General features: G+C 46.7%; 1 protein-coding gene across 1 annotated transcript in view; it reads right to left on the reverse strand.

Annotated features, from left to right (window-relative positions):
* The window catches only part of RYR3 (ryanodine receptor 3), a 511,176-nt gene extending 492,150 nt beyond the window's left edge, over positions 1–19,026 (reverse strand). The window contains exon 1 of the mRNA XM_072738189.1: positions 18,845–19,026. Coding sequence (XP_072594290.1) covers positions 18,845–18,895 — 51 coding nt within the window. The 5' untranslated portion in view covers positions 18,896–19,026. The remainder of the gene's footprint in view (positions 1–18,844) is intronic.
* Positions 19,027–19,415: the final 389 nt, after the last annotated feature.

Below are 19,415 nucleotides of genomic sequence, written 5' to 3' on the forward strand. Positions count from 1 at the left end.
CTTAATTAAACCAGACTATGCTTCAGTACATCTTCCTAATTGTGGAATTAGCTAGTGATGTACTTTATAAGAACATCAGCAAACTGAAACAGCTATAAGATAATAGGTGGAATGAATTTAAGGACAGGTTATTTTGCCTTAACACTGTGAATGTACCCGAAGATCCCAGGTATCAAGAATATTTTGGGGCAGCCCCGGTGGCTCGGCGGTTTAGCGCCACCTTCAGCCCAGGGCCTGATCCTGGAGACCCAGGATCGAGTCCCACGTCAGGCTTCCTGCATGGAGCCTGCTTCTCCCTCTGCCTGTGTCTCTGCCTCTCTCTCTCTCTCTCTCTGTGTGTGTGTGTGTGTGTGTGTGTGTGTGTGTGTGTCATGAATAAATAAATAAAACCTTTGTTTTCAGTAAATATTTTATTTTATTGAGTATAGTTGATACATAATGTTCCATTAGTTTCAAGAACATTTTAAAGTTACTATTTGAAAGAGAATGAATCAATCTTAAAAGATTATTCCTCCAAAGTTTCCAAAGTATATCTAGCTAGGAAAAAAGCTAACTCCAATGTATTAAAAAAAATGCAGTAGGATAAAGAGGCTGAAAACCTTGGACAACCTTTAAAATAAGTTATCTCAACTCTTCTCTGAATGAGAAGATCTGAATGCATTAAATCCTCAAACATACCCTCCTCTACCCAAAATAAAGCCAAAACCCAAGGAGACATATTAAAACACAATGGTGCCAGAAAAGATCCTGAACAGCCAAAGCAATCTTGAGAAAGAGGAACAAAACTGGAGGCATCATGCTTTCTGATTGCAAACTATAGTACAAAGTATAATGTACAAATATTTCAAACTATAGTACTATAAATATATAAATTATAGTACGATAGATAGATAGATAGATAGATAGATAGATAGATAGATATAGATATTCAGTTAATTTAGGACAAAGAAGCCAAGAGTATATAATGGGGAAAGGGCAGTCTTCAACAAATGGTGTTGGAAAAACTGGACAACCACATGCAAAAGAATGAAACTGGACCCCTTTCTTATACTATATACAAAAAAATAACTCGAAATGGTTTAACAACTTGAACATAATACCTTAAGCCATATATCTCATAGAAGAAAACATACACAGTAAGCTACTTTACATAAGTCTTGGCAATGATTTTCTGAATCTGACACAAAAGTAAAAACAATAAAAGCAAAAGTAAACAAGCAGGATTACATCAAATTAAAATGCTCCCACACAGCAAAGGAACTCATCAACAAAATGGAAAGGCAACCTACAGAAGGAGAGAAAATATTTGTAAATCACATATCTGATAAAGGGCTAATATCTAAAATATGTAAAGAATCCATACAACTCAAAAAAAAAAAAAAAAAAAGAAAGAACCGATCTAATGGGCAGAAGATTTACCAAAAATAAACTACCATTTGTCAAGTTGTAAAAACAGATCATGTTGTAATGTAATTTTGATGTTAAGGAATATTGAGAATATTGAGAGTAAGCATTTACTAGTGTGGCTCCAGCTTCTTATACACAATACAAGTTCCACTTCTGACCAAAATGCACCAAAGTGGAATACTTCTCCACACACTAAAACAAAAGAGCCTGATGCAAATGTCCTTTCAGAAACATCAATTTCCTTTTGTCACCATCAATTCTTCACTCATCAAGCAGCTTAATGAGTTTTAAAACCCTACATACATAATGGTTTGAACCAAGTATATTCTCCTGGTAAATTTGAAGACTAACTTTCTAGTTTTTATATAAATCTCTTAGAACTTTTATTAGCATCACTCATGTCCCTCAGTAAGTGACTTCCCTGGGGACATGAAAATTTTAGTTTCTTAGAGGATGAAGTTAAATATTTGATGCTGACCCACTCATGGAAATCTAGCCTAGATCTACATAATCACTCTTACCCAGAGAGAAAAAAAATTCACCATCCTATGAGCTTGACACATCCTCTAGAAGTCTCTAAGTCAGGAAGAGGGAATGGGTATGGTGAAGAAGAGGAGGCAGGAGACGGTCCCTGAACTGCTTGACCAGATTTGGTGGCAACTACAAAAAGCCAATGCAAGGAACAATTTCTATGGCCCTAAACTTGTGTTACCTTTCACTGGAGCCCTGCTGGCCTACATGATTATTCCAGATAATTCCAGAGAAAAGACCAGAAAAAGAGAATGCTAGAAATGAGGAGAGGGAGAAGCTGAAAACGAGGGAGAGAGAGAGGAAAAAAATGTAAAATTAGTGAGCAAGGGATGAAGGAAAAGAGAATAGGGAGGCCTGAGAAGGAAGAGGGAAAGAAAGTAGTCTAACAGGCTTAGATGTATTCAGAGGTTTTTTTTCTTTAAAGATTTTTATTTTATTTATTTGAGAGAGAGGAGAGAGAGGGAGAGAGAAGAACACAAGTAGGGAGAAGAGAGAGAAGCAGGCTCCCCACTGAGCAGGGAATCCAATGCGGGGCTCGATCCCGGACCCTGAGACCAGACCTGAGCCGAAGGCAGACACTTAACTGACTAAGCCACCCAGGCGCCCCTACATGTAATTGAATGGATGCCAGATTTGAGGTTATTAAAAAGCTGTGAAGGGACGCCTGGGTGGCTCAGTGGTTTAGCACCTGCCTTTGGCCCAGGGCGTGATCCTGGAGTCCAGGGATCGAGTCCCACATCGGGCTCCCGGAATGGAGCCTGCTTTTCTCTCTGCCTGTGTCTCTGCCTCTCTCTCTCTCTCTCTCTCTCTCTCTCTCTGTCTCTTATGAATAAATAAATCTTTAAAAAATAAAATAAAATAAAATAAAAAGCTGTGAAGTGATTCATACACTGGAATGGCAACAATAGATCCATGAGCCAAAGTACAAGACAGCAATTACACCTCTATAACATCTAGGGAAGCTCAGTTTTAACTAAAACATGCTATGTGTACCCATCACAGCATATATGCAATGTCCCCAAAACTATAAGAAAGCCCTTGATGGAAACAAAGAGAGTGTTACCTGGGGCATTCACTTTAATGACCCCATGTAGATTACTGAGCGAGAGGGCTCCTCTGAAAGTGGAGCATAGGACCTGAGACCTGAAGGAAGGTTTCCAAGAAGGGATAACTGAGGACCAGGTGGCAGAAAGAGTAAATGATGGATGGCCCTCTTCACTAAACAGATTTACAAGTGAACAATAGTAAGTTCAAAAAGAGACAGATGAAGCACTCTAGAAAGATAAGGGTGTTTATGGGCAGAGCTCTGATGATACCCCACATAGGGGAATCCAATGATACTATAGAGGTGGACACTAGAAGTAGAGTTTAGTTAAAACACGAGGTATCAGATTTCAAACAAACTTATATTTCCTCCCATTTTATTCATTTTGCTTTATTAGGTTGTTCTATAAATGTTTATTCAGCACATGCCATAGGCTGTGCTATGCTGCCCATCGGGCATACACCAGAAACAGCAATAAAATCCCAAAATCTCTGACTTAATCATATTACACCTTTTAAACTTTATGGAAAAAGAATCAGTCCCATTAGATGTTCAACTGTCTAATTCAGAATGGAACTTGAAATTTGTGAATGTGAAGTCCCTCGTTCTAAGTAACTAGGTAAGAACATGTCATTTGGGTATGCTGAATAACTAGTCTAAGTAATGAGGACTTGCAGAAACAATAAAAAAAAAATCACTCACTCAAGAAATTACTGAGCCACTGTGTTCATGAATGAACACTGATTAGAATCCTAAGAAACCATAAAGTTTGCACAATATGATCAAGTGCCTGATTATTTAGTCCAGGCAACAATAATTATCAATTATTCAGCAGTCATATTCCTCACTAAACTTTTATTCCTCACTAAAATTCTAAATAAATAATCTGAATGTATTGATTTCAATTCTGATCTTCTACTTTTCTTAGTATTAGATGTGACAAACTGGTCAGTCATAAAAGGGCAAAAGCCAGGGTAGTAAGGTCTGTAGAATCTACTCTACCACTGACCTTGACAGGGCTCCTGTGTCCCACCCTGCCTCTGGCAGGGCTGCAGGGACCAAGGTTCAACAGTCTGAGGTAGGAGGGACACCACTGAGACTTAACAGCCAGTGCTCCATAAAGCCTTTAATTCAGCTACAACCCTTCAGTGCTTATTAGTTTCTGTTTTGTAGACGTTCTGGAAGTACCTATACTGCTTCTTCTGCCACGTAAAGCCACTTGTACTGAGCCAAAGTCAATCACCTTTTGTAGCTACAGAGTGTTTCTCCATGAAGAAGCATTTAGGTGCAACATGACACCCTTCGGACTTCCATTCCGGAGCAAGGCCAGTTCCCCGTCTGGAGTCCAGTCTGGACAAATGTAGTTGCTCAAGTGATCATGTTTGTCCTCTCAAAGGGCCAACAAGATTCTACAGCATCAGATATATAACTGTGAATTGAAAAAAAAAAAACAATATAAAAAGCACCTTTACATAATCTGTATCTATATATTCTACTCTATCAAAACCTTGTTATACTAAATTAACATAAGCATCGCCTTTGGAAATTTTTAGAATGAATTGTATTTATGTTAGCTAGTTCTCTATTATTGAAAGAAAAAAAGGCCAGATCATCTGATTTGCTCCCAAGATAGTTTTCCACTCTCAGCTCCCAATAGTCTGTCCCATGTAACCCGTATGCTCCAGTCTTTATAGTTCCTTGAGAACATCTCAGATTCTCACACCCTGGGTTTTACTTCATGATGATCCTTGTATCTGAAATGCACTTTTAACTCCATTTTCCATCTACCAACACCTTATAGAATCCATCCAATTCAAGTGCTCCCCATTTTCAAATTTTCCTTGACTAGTCAAAATTAACTATCCCTTCAAAAGTGTGTAACTTTTACCTTTATTTAACACATTCTTTGTCATACTCCACTTGTCAATTCTCTAGATGTCAAATTCCCCTGCTACGCTTGAAGATCCTTGAGAATAGAATTGTGTATTTTGCTCACCTTTAAATGTCCTTCGGTCCCTAGCATGTGTCTTTCACAGTTAAGTGCTCAACAATGCCCAGTGGATAAAGGAATGAATGGATAACACATAGGATCTCAGTTTCCCAACACAAAAATTAAAAGATGATTGTCATGGGTCTTTAGCTAGCTATAAATATCCCATGATTCTTTTAGAAGGGCATTAGCCCTAATTTAGCTCAAGTTTCAGACACTGAAAAACACCACAAAAAATCATCCTCAACAGACTTATACAAGAAAGAAAGAGGAACTTCATTACAGTCCTATTCAGGACCTACAGAAGGAAATCTCCAAATAAGGTTCAAAAGGAGGTTCTAAAGGAGGAATTAGGGCTATGAAGAAATAGGAAAAATCTAAAAGTAAAAACAAGCCGAGCAACATGAAAGTGGTAAAGTATAATGCAAAACAAAAATCAATCTTGAATAATCCAGAAATTTGAGCTAGTAATAAAAAGTCTTCCTTTTATCTGTAGATATTAATAATGGCCCAGTTTTGTTCTAAATCTTCATATTCACATGCCAGTAGAAGAGGCTTGTATGTGCTGTTGATAGCACTCAAGAATCTCATGGAAATAAGGGGGCACATGCTTGTAGTTATTAGCTTGTATCCGGTACAGATTAAAAATTTTAAAAGCACACAAAAATCTTTTCTAAGACCAACATCAAAATAACCTTTTGTTTCTCAAATAAGCATCCCTTTACAAACATCTAGAAACACAAAAACCACAAAAATATCAATAGTCTTCAAACTGGCATCAATGACATACAGAACACACATGCGCTTCACTGGTATGAAATTGTCCCATATCTGCTTTCTCTTTCCATAAGGACCTGGAAACATCCCATGTGTATGTTTAGTCCTGAGAGTCAGGCAGAGCCATCCTCACTTCTTGGTTTTTACAAGCTGACTCCATACAAGCGACTGAAGTCAGAAACTGAGACGTCAGTCCCCATACCCCCAGCCTGGATGATTCCATGATGTTGTTGGGTCAGTGTCACCAATCATTAGAATCTCTCCTCTACTAATGGAAAATATTGAGTTCCATCTAAGATATTGGCATCTACAAAATAAGACTGGGGTAAAACTTACAAAATTAGTAATGCTTGGCCTCTTTGCTCCTTATTTCTATCTTTTATTTTTAGAGAAAACACAAGTGGTAGGTGGAGGGTGGGAAGAGGGGTAGAGGGAGAAACAGAATCCCAAGAGACTCCACACACAGCACAGGAGCCTGATGTGGGCTCAATCTCAACCCTGAGATCATGACCTGGGCCAAAATCAAGAGTCAAGCACTTAAACGACTGAGCCACCCAGGCACCCCATATGTACCGCCTTCTTTTTTAAAAAAATATTTTATTTATTTATTCATAGAGACACGGGGGGAGAGAGAGAGAGAGAGAGGCAGAGACACAGCCAGAGGCAGAAGCAGGCTCCACGCAGGGACTCGATCCAGGGTCTCTAGGATCACACCCCGGGCTGCAGGCGGCACTAAACCCCTGCGCCAAGGAGGCTGCCCCGCCTTCTTTTTTTTTTTTCCGCCTTCTTTTTTTTAATGTATCCTCCCTCTCCCCTATTTCTTTAGGGGATTCAAAGTAACCTGTTGTAGAACTGAACTTGACAATGCCCTAGTGACCATTCCTTATCTTTCAACCTCAAATGCTGTACTCCCAGATCAAGGTCTTATTCCTTGATAATCTGATCATCCAGGAGCAGGTGTAGCAACATCTAAATCCCCTTCCCCACCCCCTGCCTTGGAGATAATGTCTTAATCTAAAGCAGTATCCTCGATGCCATGAGTTCCATGTACCTTATCACACATGAGAGAGATGTCTGGAACAAAGGGATCATATTCTCCCCAATGACATATTATACTTAACCTATGGGCTAGAGAGACATTAATCCTAAATCTCTTTTACTCCAAAACCCAAATAAACCTGCTTTTGAATTTTCATTTGATTTCAGGAGCTTAGACTAGATCTGGGAGCCTCTCTTGCTTTGTGAGATGAGTGCCTTCCTACGTGTATTCTAAAGGCCTCGTCATGAACATAAGTGATGTGAACTTAGCACAGCCGGAGACCAGGGCAAACCCTGAGGCTCAGTCAACATATTTGTCATCATCTACCAAACAGCTGGGAATCAGGCACAGGCTCCTGCCTTTCGCTAAGAACAACTTGGGACTGCAACCTTCATGTGTTCAGAAAATCAAGCACAAACACATGCACACCCACAGGTTTTCATTTGGCTAAGGCTTCTAAAAAGCAAGTGGAAGAGCTATTTAGATGTTTCCCCCCAATTAATTGAGTTAGAAATTGTAGTAAATAAGCAGTTTTAAGTACATCTTCTACCTCCAAAACGGTTCCCGTATCATGAAAGAGCAGCTGCTGCAGGATCCCAGGTAGCTTGCAGAAGCACAGGCTGAACATGGATGCTAGGACCCCGGCAGAGGGAGGCCCCGGCCACTGGGCAGTAAGACTGACCTTAAAATATGTATTACGTCATATCACAGAATTTTGCACAGAAGAGAAAATGCACACAGTATGAAGTAGGTATTGTGCTTACTACAGTTCTACAAACATCACCGTAATTAATTATTTCAACAGCCACATAAGAAGCTATTAATACCTCTATTTTAGAGGTGAAGAAACTGTCAGGGTCTCATAGCTTAGAAATGACAAATCTAGAATTCACACCATGGTCTTATTCTGAGCTCTTAACCACTCTCTTAGCAGACACTCCAGGTGGTAACGGGGTTGATCCTGATGGCAATGGTAGTAACAGTGATCTGGAAATGGCACATGGTACCAGAGAAACCATCAAGTTCAAGGCCAATAAGAAGAGAGAACAATGCTATTCAATTGTTTTTTAATTTTTCACTTTTTTTTTTTAAAAAGATTGGTTTGGCTAGGCAAAATTTATACTGATTATAGTCATTTCTGTGATTTGTACAATTACGTCTAATTAGGAACCAGTGAAATAATATTTATGTACAAGAATAAGAATAACTTCAATCTTAAATTTATTTGATTATAATGATGAGCTCTCTGCATATGTAATCAGACTTCACTGCTGCCCAGCTTCTAATATGCATGTGTACATCTTGCAGCATTTTATACTTTAGAAAGTACGCTTTCTGAAGACACCCTCAAGAACCACACATTTTCAGATGTCAGGGAAAAGAGGCGGCTAATAGTGATAGAATATGGCCTCGCTCTTGGGAATCTTGGAGTCTGGTCATTTCATCCTGACCCCTCCCTGAGAATTTGTTATGATTTTTACCATGCTACAGATTAAAAAACTGAGGCTGGAGTATATGAAACAGATCATTCATATAGTTTAGTTTTCATTCACAACTTAAAAAGTGAAATGTATTGCTACTGAAACACCAAGTTAAACACCAAGAGAAATCACCTCCTTACTTTAAGGAAATCAAAAGCCCAACCATTCTCTATTATTTGGGGGAATCTTGCTTTAATTCTTTTAGTTAAATTTCCCAACTTCTTAGCCCAATTAAGCTTTCTGTTGTTAGGACCTGCTTTCTGAGTGAAAATAAAGAGCCAAACTAGGGTGATAATAACCTATCAAAACCAAGGCGCCATTAGTTAGCCCATGTGCCTCGACTTCCTATACACCTGTCACTGGGCAAGGAGCGCAGTATTTTAACTAAGTAAACAGCTACTCTCATCCAGGGACAGGACAATTGTCAATACAGATTACGTAGCCAACAGTATCCAATTTAATTCCATGGAAAGAAGAGAGGAGAAAGATGGGAATAACATTGGATTGAGAGGTAGGGTAAGAATCAGAGGCTTGAACCACTGCCCATAACAGGACCCCCAGAGGAAAGGTCACTAAACCATGTAACGAGAACCAAGCTTTACTTTAGGTGCATGCCTTGCATCCTTAGTCACGAATAGGAATCAAGAGAGTACGTAGCCAGATCCTTACAGTAGGATGACCTTGTGTTGCTGAAAATACAGTGCATTCCCAGAAAGGCACACTTCTATATTTAAAACATAGGTTGAAAGAGAACTCTCCCCAAACCAAGGACACTTGTCTGTGTTTAGGATTCTCCGAATTGCATTGCTCATCCATTGACACAGGTAATTAAAAATTGCTAGGGGAAAAGTCAGTGAGTATTTGAATCAAGAGGCTTTACCAAGGAGACGCTTAAGAACTGACCCATCTATCTGTGCTCCCGAGGCCATGACCATTCCAGGTTCATTTCCAATCACAAGGCCTGGTCACATCATAGTTAAGAAGAATGCCAGGAATCAAGAACATGGAATAATCACAGGGCATTGTCCTTTTGTACTTTTCAATGAGAAAATAAATATGCAATGACATTTAGCGTACCTAGTGTGCCTAACGTCCATGTTTATGCTATTTATTGAAACGGCATTAGTAGCTAATATTTATTGAGGACTTACTATATGTCGGGCACTCTTCCAAGCACCTGACACAGATGCTGAATCCTCACTATAACCATCTAAGGCAGACACTATTATCACTCAGATTTAACACATGAGGAAATAGGCACAGAAGTGAAGAAACTGCCCCAAGGTCACGTATCCTAGTAAGAACTACTTTTTTTGCGGCGCCTGGGTGGCTCGGTCAGTTAGGTGTCTACCCTTGGCTTGGATAATGATCCTGGAGTCCTGGGATGGAGCCCCACCTTGGGCTCCCTGTTCACTGGGGAGCCTGCTTCTCCCTCTCCCTCTGGCCCTCCCCACCCACCTGCCCACTCATTCACTCTTTCTCTCCCAAATCAATCCATAAATAAATCAAATAATTACTTTTTGTACCATGGAGGTTTGGAAAAGCCAAATTAAATGTTACAAATTCATCTGACATGACTGATAACCTTGCCACCTCAAAACAAGACTGAGCCCCCTCTTGACCATCAGCCCTTGGAAGCACTGAATGTTAAAATGTCTTACTCATCTGTGTAACCGCCAGTCACTTGATCAGGGCCAGTGATAGAGTAGTTGGTCAACAGATGCTGAATGGACACCCTGCTTATTTCAGTTTAATGATATCTGTAGCTGTATGACAATTTGAAAGGGTTTTTAAAGGCTAGTACAATCTGAATTCATTTTGATGATCAAGTCCCTCATTTATTAAGCCTGTTAATTTGTCTGCCTGCCAATCTGTCTCTCATACACTGTGATAAATGATACACTGTCTTTTATGTTGACATTTTCATCCAAGGACCTTGATGTATATTATGAGCCTAATCCTTCTCGTAAAAATATTCATGCATTCTAAGCAGCTTATGCACTTAAAATGTGAGGGTTCATCCATGGCTGGAAACTGGCAGGCAGCTCACTGTCCTGCTGCAAAGGTGTTTTGCTTGGCTGGAAGTGTTTAAGGATTTTTTATTTGAATGTGTATATCAGGCCCACCTTTCTATGCGGATAAAGCCCAATTCACACATCTAGTTACCTGCCTGGCCACCAAAGTGTTCAAGTTTGTGAGCCCTCTGGTGCCTGGAGATTCAGAGAAGACTGAATTTAAAGCCCCTGTATTTCTGGAGTTTAGAATCTATGGCTCATGCTTTAGGTTGACAGGAACCTCTTTATGTAATTGGGCAACGAAACAACTTTTATTCCAAGCTACTCCCTCCATGTATACAAACCTAATTCTCCTGGAGCACACCTGGAGTCCCTTCACTCCTATTTTCAAAGCATCCCTGAGATATCGTCATTATTACTACGTTTCTATAAATGCACAAATAATTAAAGCCCAGGGAAGGGCAGACAATCCTAAAGATACCTGATGATAGAAATCCCACCAAATAGAGCAAGTGCTTTAGCTCTGAGTTTACCTACTTGGCTCGTATGTTCTCTGCTATGTTTTTTCATCTCAAAATCCTGTTTGGAAAGAAATGAGATCTGTTCAAGATATCACTATGGTTCACTCTTGGACTCCCCTTTTCTGGCCAGTCTAGATAGAAGAGGGGTTGACTTGGGGGTAGATCACTGCTATAGTTCAGAACAACAGCTATGTGTCCTGATGACCGATGATATGATCATGGACAGATGGAAGGGCTTGTGAGGGGCCCACACTGATCCAGGAGTGGCTGCCCTGTTTTTGACTTGACCTTTTGGATTCAGCTTTTGGTTTAACGTAGAGTTGTGGCCCCCTGGATCTCTTGTACTGCTCTAGGATGATTTACAGTCTGGATCTGGTCCATGGCATAGAGTGCAGCCAGTCCCAATCAATACCTCTTACAGCGTGGACATTTATGTGCCACTGATGGAGAACTTTCCATTTCTTCCTGTAGTCCCACTGACTTGCTCTCTCTGCTCAGGCCCATTAGAGAACTCAACTGTGAAATTATCAGAGAGTAAATGCGAGGCCCCACCACTGGTCTGCTGAGAAGCATGTACCTTCCAGTAAGAGCCTCTCCTATTTGCTCTGGTGGGAGACAGGCAGCTCTCCCTGGCATTCTCCCACGCCCCCCTGCCCTTTTTTTTTGTTGGTTTCAGTAGAAACTGCTCTATGCTGGTATCAGGAATGCTGGGGCATTTGCTTGTGATAATGATGAGCAACCTATCAATAAACATGATAACCAATAATGGACTTTTGTCACTTGAACACTTTTCTACTTCAGGAAGGCAGCACCTTAGCTCTTACTCTGGCACAGAGTTACCCTAGGTTATCAAAATCTGAGACTTTCTTATTCTAACTGTTGTTCCTGATTCTGAACCATGTAAAACAGAGTATGTATCAGCACGAGTCCTGGCTGCAAACAGTACTCCTTCCAATGCTTGAAATGAGGTTGGCCACTTTCTCCCACATAGTTCAAGGCTTCCTCTCCCCTAATCAAAGGTCTTAAGTAGACCGAGATGAGAGAACGCAACTTCTGTGCCCCGATGCTCCCCCTGCTGCTCAGGGTTTCCCAAGATCCCGGGCATGATCACTCAGGCTTGGCGCTCTCCGCAATGTTCCCAAATGCTCTCAATCCTTCACCAGTCCAATTCCTATTCCTTCAGGAACCGGCTCTGCTCAGCCGAAGATCATCATTAGTGGGTACCCGCTGAGCTAACAATGTGGCATTTCCGCATTTTGATAGAGGGAAGTTCTTAAGTCTATGCCTTATTTCAAAGGCAGAATAAGAAAAATGGCTTTCTGTACACCCACAGCCAAGCCAGATTTTCACTCTTACACTTGGTTCAAAGCTGTGCCATCTCGCTCCTCACACCGGTTGGCTCCTGTAGCATAAAACCGCACACAAACTGAACTCAGTGGAAAAGCTGTTGATGGCCCGCGAGCTTCTGCACAGGCAGCAGCAGTTCTGTATCCTGTCCTGCCTCTTTTGCACTCCTGAAGTAAAGCAGCAGCAAGCAGCTGTCACCCCAGAGGGGATGGTTCATGTGGAGTGAAATTTCTGAAGCTCTCTGTAGTCTGATTTTAAGATAAAATGTTTGCTTTCCTTCTTCTTGGGTGTCAAATCCAGTAAAGGAGGTCTCAGCCTCCTCAAGTAGGCAAGCCTGTGTGGGGCAGGGGGAGACCTGAGTTCAACAAGGGCATTCACTGCCCAAATGAGGTAGAGGGGAAAGGAAGAAACGGGGAGGGCTTGTGTCTCACCACCTCCTTCCCACAGGGCTGTGTCCCACCTAAAGGGACAACAGCCCGCTGTGCTCCCGTAGGTCAGCAACGTGCTCTGGGCTAGATGGGGCAAGAAGCCTGGGTGAGGAGAGAGACGGCACAGCTTTTATTCTTGAATACTGCACCATCGGGCTCAGAGCCCATCTGAACTTTGTTTTCTAACAATCAGGAATCAGAAAGGACAGAAGGAGGGGGAAAAATAATCCTGGCACCTCCCAAGGCTCCTCCCAGTAGCAGGATCAGGACCAGGGTGCTGGCACTTCTTCCTCCCTCTCTCTGACCTGAAAGAGGTGCTATGATGGCAAAACACACCAAAGCAAAGGAAACTGCGGTGGCTGGAAATGTCTTTGTCCCGAAAATACCCCAGTGGCTTCTGAACAAGAGGATGGCTGCGGGGACACCAGCCCGAAGCCCAGAAGACCCGACGCAGCCTCTGGGGAGAAGCGGTGCCTGCAGCCTCAGCATTGGCTGCCTTCCCACCACAAAAGCATCTGCTTCATCCAGGTGCGACTCAAAGGAACTCTGCAAAAGCCCTGAGTCCCCAGACAGATGCAGACCGAGGTAGCAAAATCCCTGGGAGGAAAAGCAGAGCTGGCTTTATTGCAAAGCTGGTCCCAATGCCCTGGAGGGAAAGGAAGAATGGGCTCCTAGAGGCAGTGGGAGGGAAGAAACAGGGGGGTAGCTGGAAAAGCAAGAGACATGGGATTCAGGAAGTAAAGGGGGTCCTATGGGATACAGTAGCCCTGCTAATCTTCTGAGGAGATGAAAAGTCTCTATTCTATTTGGTGGCTGCAATCCTGGGGTCCCGCCTGGCCCTTTGAAGGCTCTTACACCCAGCAACTTGCCTTCTCAGTCAAGTTTTTTAGTTGAGTAACTTGAGATGCGTTGGTGTTCGCTTTAGTCAAGTAATTTCCCAACACTGGGACTGGACCGACACCAGAGACAGTGTAAGAACCCTGGGCAGGGAGCAACAAGAGCTGGATCACTAGTAGGGCTGACATCCCACACAAGGGAAACAGTGATACTACCCTACCAAACACACCCTTGTCTCCCATTCGGGGCACTGCTGGAGTTACTGCTGTCTCTCATTACACTTCTGTGGAGCCATGAAAGCAGATTCCACCTTCATACAGTGGGGGAAATGAAACCTCAATTTTCTTAAATGACTCATTCAAGGTCACAATGAGCCAGGGCTGAAATGAAGAATTCCTGCGTCTGAGTTGAATTTTTTTTTTAAAAAAAATTTTTATTACATTTCACTCCTACTGGATAACTCTTGTATCAAGGGTAGCTTAAAGACCAAGCTAATATAGAAGGGTTTTGGATGAGGGATCGTGGAAAATGAGCTTACATACTGGTTTCACGGGACCTTCCCAGCCTATACCTGACATTGGTAAGAATCATTCAAAAGGATTTCAAGCCAATTAGAAAATGATGGAGTCAGTGGCTTCTACACTCAAAATTCTTTACATAGTAAAGGAAAACCCAACATTATGAAATAAAAAAAAAAATCCTTCCCGGGAAGGAGTGAAACAAAGGATCACCAAGCAAGCAGAAGAGGCAAATAAACACAGAGAGACATAATAAGGTCTATGGTAGTTCAAATCCTCTGAAAGTAACTACCGGAGTCTTTTGCTCTCCAGATAAACTCCTCCCACCCTTTTTCAATATTCTTCTCCTCACATCAATCCTAAGGAGCCTGGGATATAAATCTGTTTTTCCTTTAAATCAATACGGGGAAAGGCATGAAGAATTGTTTAAAACTGTATCTCACGGAAGGGTCCTCATCCTGCTTAATGGTCAAGTCAGCCGAAGACAAGATATGCACAGACCTCCGACGTCCACCTTCCCCACCTGCACACCTGTTCTTGGTCTCACTCCCCTTACACGGGGCCACAGCGTGTTCCAAGTATTCTACGTTCCAGTCACTATCGCCTTGTGATCCTGGAGCTCAGTAGCCTCAACTCCCTCAGGACACCCCCCCTCCGCGGCAGTCAGGGCCTCAAGAGCCCGGGGCCAGCCCCTCACGCGGATGCGGCCCCTCTGACCCAAGCTCATTTCTCTGGGAGAAGCACTTGGCTTCCTTTGCACAGGCCCCCACAGAATTTCCCCAGGAAGGAGGGCTGCTGAGTGTCCCGCTCTTCTGTGACAGTTCCTTACTGAGATCAGTACTCCAGAGCCACGGGAAAGGACACGGAGAAGTTGGCAGGTGACGCGAGCCCAGCGTGCTGGCACATTCCATCATTTTAAACATCGACCCTAGCTCAGCGGGAGGGCACAGCTCAGCGCGACAGGGGCCTGCGTATCCGGGTCTGCATTCTCGCGCCCCTCCCAGGACTGCCCCTGTGCCCCTGAGACGCTCTGCTTGAAGGCCTAAATCACTCAGTCTACCTCCTCTGTGGGGAAAAGCGACGCAAAGCAAGCCGGTGGCTTCCTGCGGCTGTTAGTATGTGAGTGCGGTCTGCGGAGGGGAGAGCCGGCGGGGATCTATGAACCGCCAAGTGCAGGTTCGCTGTCCCCTCACCCTGGGACAACGTGCTCTGGAGGCGTGTGGGCTCACAGGAGGGCCACAGCACAGCTTCGGGGATTTGTCCCGGTCACCCTGCAGGGAGGAACCGGGCCCAGGGGAGCAGTGTTGGTCCTCATCCCAAGCACCTCCGCTTGTCCCCCCAGAGTGCCAAGTTTACATGGAGGACAACTTTCCACATGGACGGCTGGATTAGGCACCTGTGAGCAACCTTTAATTAAAACCAACAGAAACGAGCCTCTACCTCACTCTGAGTTGTCACAGTTAACTTTATGGTGGAGAGGGGGCTAGCAAGGATAAGGCTGTGGTATTTTTTTTGTCAAATGATGAGCTGAGGTTTGGAGGTCTTTCTTCCTTCCTTTGCTTTTTCAATGGACCCCCTAGCTCCGGAGAAAGAAGTCAGGGGTGGGGAAGCGGAGAAGACAGCCACTCCCCTGCCCTCGCAGAGCCTAACGGGTGCCAGCTGCTCCGACCGGCTGGCAAGGGGGTCACTATCACTCCTGTCACTGTAACTTCTTGCTTCCAGATGAGTGGCTGGCAGGTGTATCTGCTTCTGAGCAGCTTCAGAGCCACGTCAGTGTCACTGATGACGTCAGCAGGATCACTCAGAAGGCAGGATGATGCCACTGCCAGCAGCAGTGGGAGGGAAGATTTTCCTGCTTAAAGAAAATTCTTAGGCTCTCTGGCTGACTCTCTCTCTCTCTCTCTCTCTCTCTCTCTCTCTCATTGACTTAAATGACTGCCAGTGACTGGAGAAGGCCAGAGAGGATATGTAGTCTTGCAGCCATTTGAAGGTCTGGGGTACAAGGGCATTTTGTTGACACCATGCACCTGCGCTTCCGAACCCCTTGGGTGGGGACGACCCCCACTGAGGAGAGAATGGGCTTCAAACATATGGGAGGACGCACCCAACATGACCCACCTCCCGGCAAGTGTCTGAAGCCCAGGGACACACACCTATTGTGATTACTGCAGCAAGCCTGGCCCATTTTGTGTCACAGATAGTTCCAGCTCCTTTTATTTTTGTTACTATCATAATAAACAGGATACTGTAACCACCAACAGCTTGACAAGGATCCTCAATGCAATGTTATTCTTTGGTCAGTTTTGTTGTTGTTGTTGTTGTTGTTGTTGTTGTTTTTTAAGTAGGTTTAAAAGCCTCTATTGTCTAGAATGGCAATCTGTTAAAGTTCTCAGTTGCAAAGATAAAGTTCTTTTCCATCATTAAATATCAACCACCTTCCAGTCCAGGACAAATGTGAAGGCGAGGAGGCATTATATGACTGACATGTGGCCAAAATGCTTTAAAAGATATTGTTCTGGGAGAAGCAAGAGGCCCTAAGGTGGGGCGGCAGGGGGGGGGGGCGGGGAGTTCAAAGTGCAAAAGCTTCTCAAATCCAGGCATTTTCAAAGGTGAGAAAACCCACTCTGAGCACAGCCCTGTGATTCCTAACTTCCCCTAAAAGCAGCAAGATAAAGTCAAAATTCTGTGCAAATCAAAATTTATGGTGACTGGGTTTGCAGAAATAATTGTGCCTAATTCCTGGATATCGACAGATAGCGTCATGTCATGGGTCAGAAAGCAGCAGTGCCCATGACAGTGTATGGCGAGGACTACAGCCTGTGGCAAAGTGCTCCACACCGGGCCACCATGGGCGTTTAAGTCAACGTTACGTAATGACAATCATCAGCAACTTGCTGGGCAACTACAGCCAAGTGACTTGATTTCCTGTGCCTCCGTTTCACCACCTATTGTCTCCCCAATAAAACCACAGATGAAGATGTTCGCCAAGTTACTAAAGAACCCGCCTAGGACACATTCCAGGTGATTACTAGGAGCAATAACAATTGCCCCCAAGTCCCTGGAAGCCATAGCTGATACGCAGTACCTCTGCAACAGAGGTCCCTAGCCTGGGTCCTTGAAGCCTGCAGGGGGCCATGGATGGGCTTTGAAGGAAAGTCCAACTACTCTAATCTCTGGGATGGGACACCCATGACATAGAGCATTTAAGAACCACTGCTGTGCATTAAGCCTCGGTTACAAGGATACCAAAAACACGGACACTGCCTGATGGAAGAGGAAGAGCCAGGGAAGGTGACCACAGAAGCCAAGAGAAACACAAGGGGTGGTGGCTCTCAAGAAAACCGCCAGGCTTTCCCCTCAACCCTCTGAATCATCTAGTTCACACCGACCCAACCTCTCAGAATTGACTGATTTCTTCAGTCGGTGATGCTCCGGAGATCATTACTTATAAGCAGAAGGGACAACTGATTGAGAAGGGCGCAAGGCAGAGAGCACCTGAGGGGCCACCCTTCCTTCCAACGGCAAGGACACCTGTTGGAAGGAGAGCTTAGGGATTGCACAGGGCTTTGGGAGGATGGGCAGCTGTCCAGCCTGAGGGCATGAGGAGTGGCAGGTGTGAGGCCGGACGCCGAGTGCAGAGTGAGAAATGGGGAGGGAGTCTGGGTCCAGGGTGAAGGCACAGATAACTCTGGAATATCAGAGGATTATATCGGAAGGGCACTGGGATCCTCTGTATGTCCTAAATGAGACCCAAGCCCCAGCCCTGGCAGCGGAACCATGTCTGGAAGAGAAAGTGAAGGGTCTGGGAGACGGGGAGGGGACGGGGCACAGGGGGAGCTCAGAGCGGGGCAGAGGGGCCCGAATCTCATAATCCCGGGGCGCTAGACCGCGCGTATACAACGACCCAACACTCACGGAGCAGCTCACAGCTCACAAAACGCGGTGACATCCGCTATCTCATTTAATCCTTATCAGCCTGAAACGTCTCCATTTCACATGAGAGGAAACTGAGGCTAGGAAGGGCGGGTGGTGCGACTGCTCAAGGTCACCTGGCGGGGGCTGGCGCGGGGACGCCCCCGATGCCCCCACCTCCAGGACGCCCTCCGCCCCGCCTCGAAGGACTTCGCGCGAGCTCCGGGGGGGCAAAGCTGATGTGGCTACAGCGCACCCCCCCACGTCCCCTGGAACCTGGGGCCGAGCAGCGCCCTCCCGTGCCAGGAAGGGACCTGCGGGACGCGGGGCCGCCGACCGGGGTTTCCCCGTCCTGCGGGCTCGGGGCAGGCGCTCGGGGCTCGGGGCGCGGGGCTCGGGCTCGGGGGGCGCGCGGGCGGACTGTGTCCCGCGGCATCCGGGGCCGCTTCCCGCCCTGGGCTCCGCACGCCGCCCCTGCCCGGCGGGTTCTTTCCCGAGGCCCCTGGGCAGGTGCACCCCGGGGGCGGCGGGCGCGGCGGGGGCCGGGGTGAGAGCGCCCGACTCCGGGGCGGGAGCCTCCCCCTGGGATCCGGCGGGTCGGGGATCCCGCGGGTCGGGGCCGCCGCGAGCAAACCGCGGCTGCAAGTTTGGGCGCCGAAGGCTTCTGGGCAAGTAGCAAGTTGCCTGGGGAGCCGGGGGGGCCGGGGGGCCGGGGGGGGCCGGGGGGGTCGAAGGTGGCCGGGGGGGCCGGGTGGCCGGGGGGGCCGGGGGGGGCCGGGGGGGGCCGGGGTGGCCGGGAGTGGCCGGGGGGGGGGGTCGAGGGTGGCCGGGGGGGCCCGGGGGGCCGGGGGGTGGCCGGGGGGCCCTGGGCGCGGGCAGGAGGAGGGTCCGTCCGCTCGCAGCCCCGACGGCCCGGCTCCGGCCTCGGGGACCCCGCTGGGCGCTGCGCCCCCGCCTCCCCCGCCTCCCCCGCCTCCCCGCGCCGCGGAGACTCACAGTCCGCAGGAACTGGATCTCGTCCTCGCCTCCTTCTGCCCCTTCGGCCATGGCTTCCGAGGCGGCGCTGCCCCAGCGCCCGGCGCCCCCGCTCCGCGGCCGCCGCTCCGCGCTCTCGCCGCGTCCTCCCGGCTGCTCCTCCTCCCTCCCCCCTCCTCCCTCCTCCGGCTCAGCCTCAGCAGCGCCAGCCGCCCCGGCCGCCCGGGAGCTGGGCTACCCGCCCCCGCACTGCAGAGCGCCGGCGCCGCCCGCCCCCCGCCCGCCCCCCGCCTCTCCTCTCCCCTCGCCTCGCCTCGCGCCCCGGCAAGTGCAGCGCCAGGCGCCGAGCCCGGGGAGGGTGCGGTGGGGCCTCCCCCGCGGCCCCAGCCCCCGCGCCTCTGCGGCGGCGACACGGTGCCCCCCGCCCGCTCCGGCTCCCGGACCGAGGCCCGGCCGGCCCCTGCGCCCTGCCCTGCGCCCACGTGCCGGCTGCGGACGCAGCGCCCGGCGCGCCCCGGTCCCCCGTTGGGCCCGCACCGAGGGGGGCGGGCAGGGGCGCGCGGGGCTCCAGGCGCGGACGGAGAAGGGGCGA

Source organism: Vulpes vulpes, chromosome 15 (assembly GCF_048418805.1).
Source record: "Vulpes vulpes isolate BD-2025 chromosome 15, VulVul3, whole genome shotgun sequence".
In the NCBI taxonomy this organism is placed as follows: domain Eukaryota; kingdom Metazoa; phylum Chordata; class Mammalia; order Carnivora; family Canidae; genus Vulpes; species Vulpes vulpes.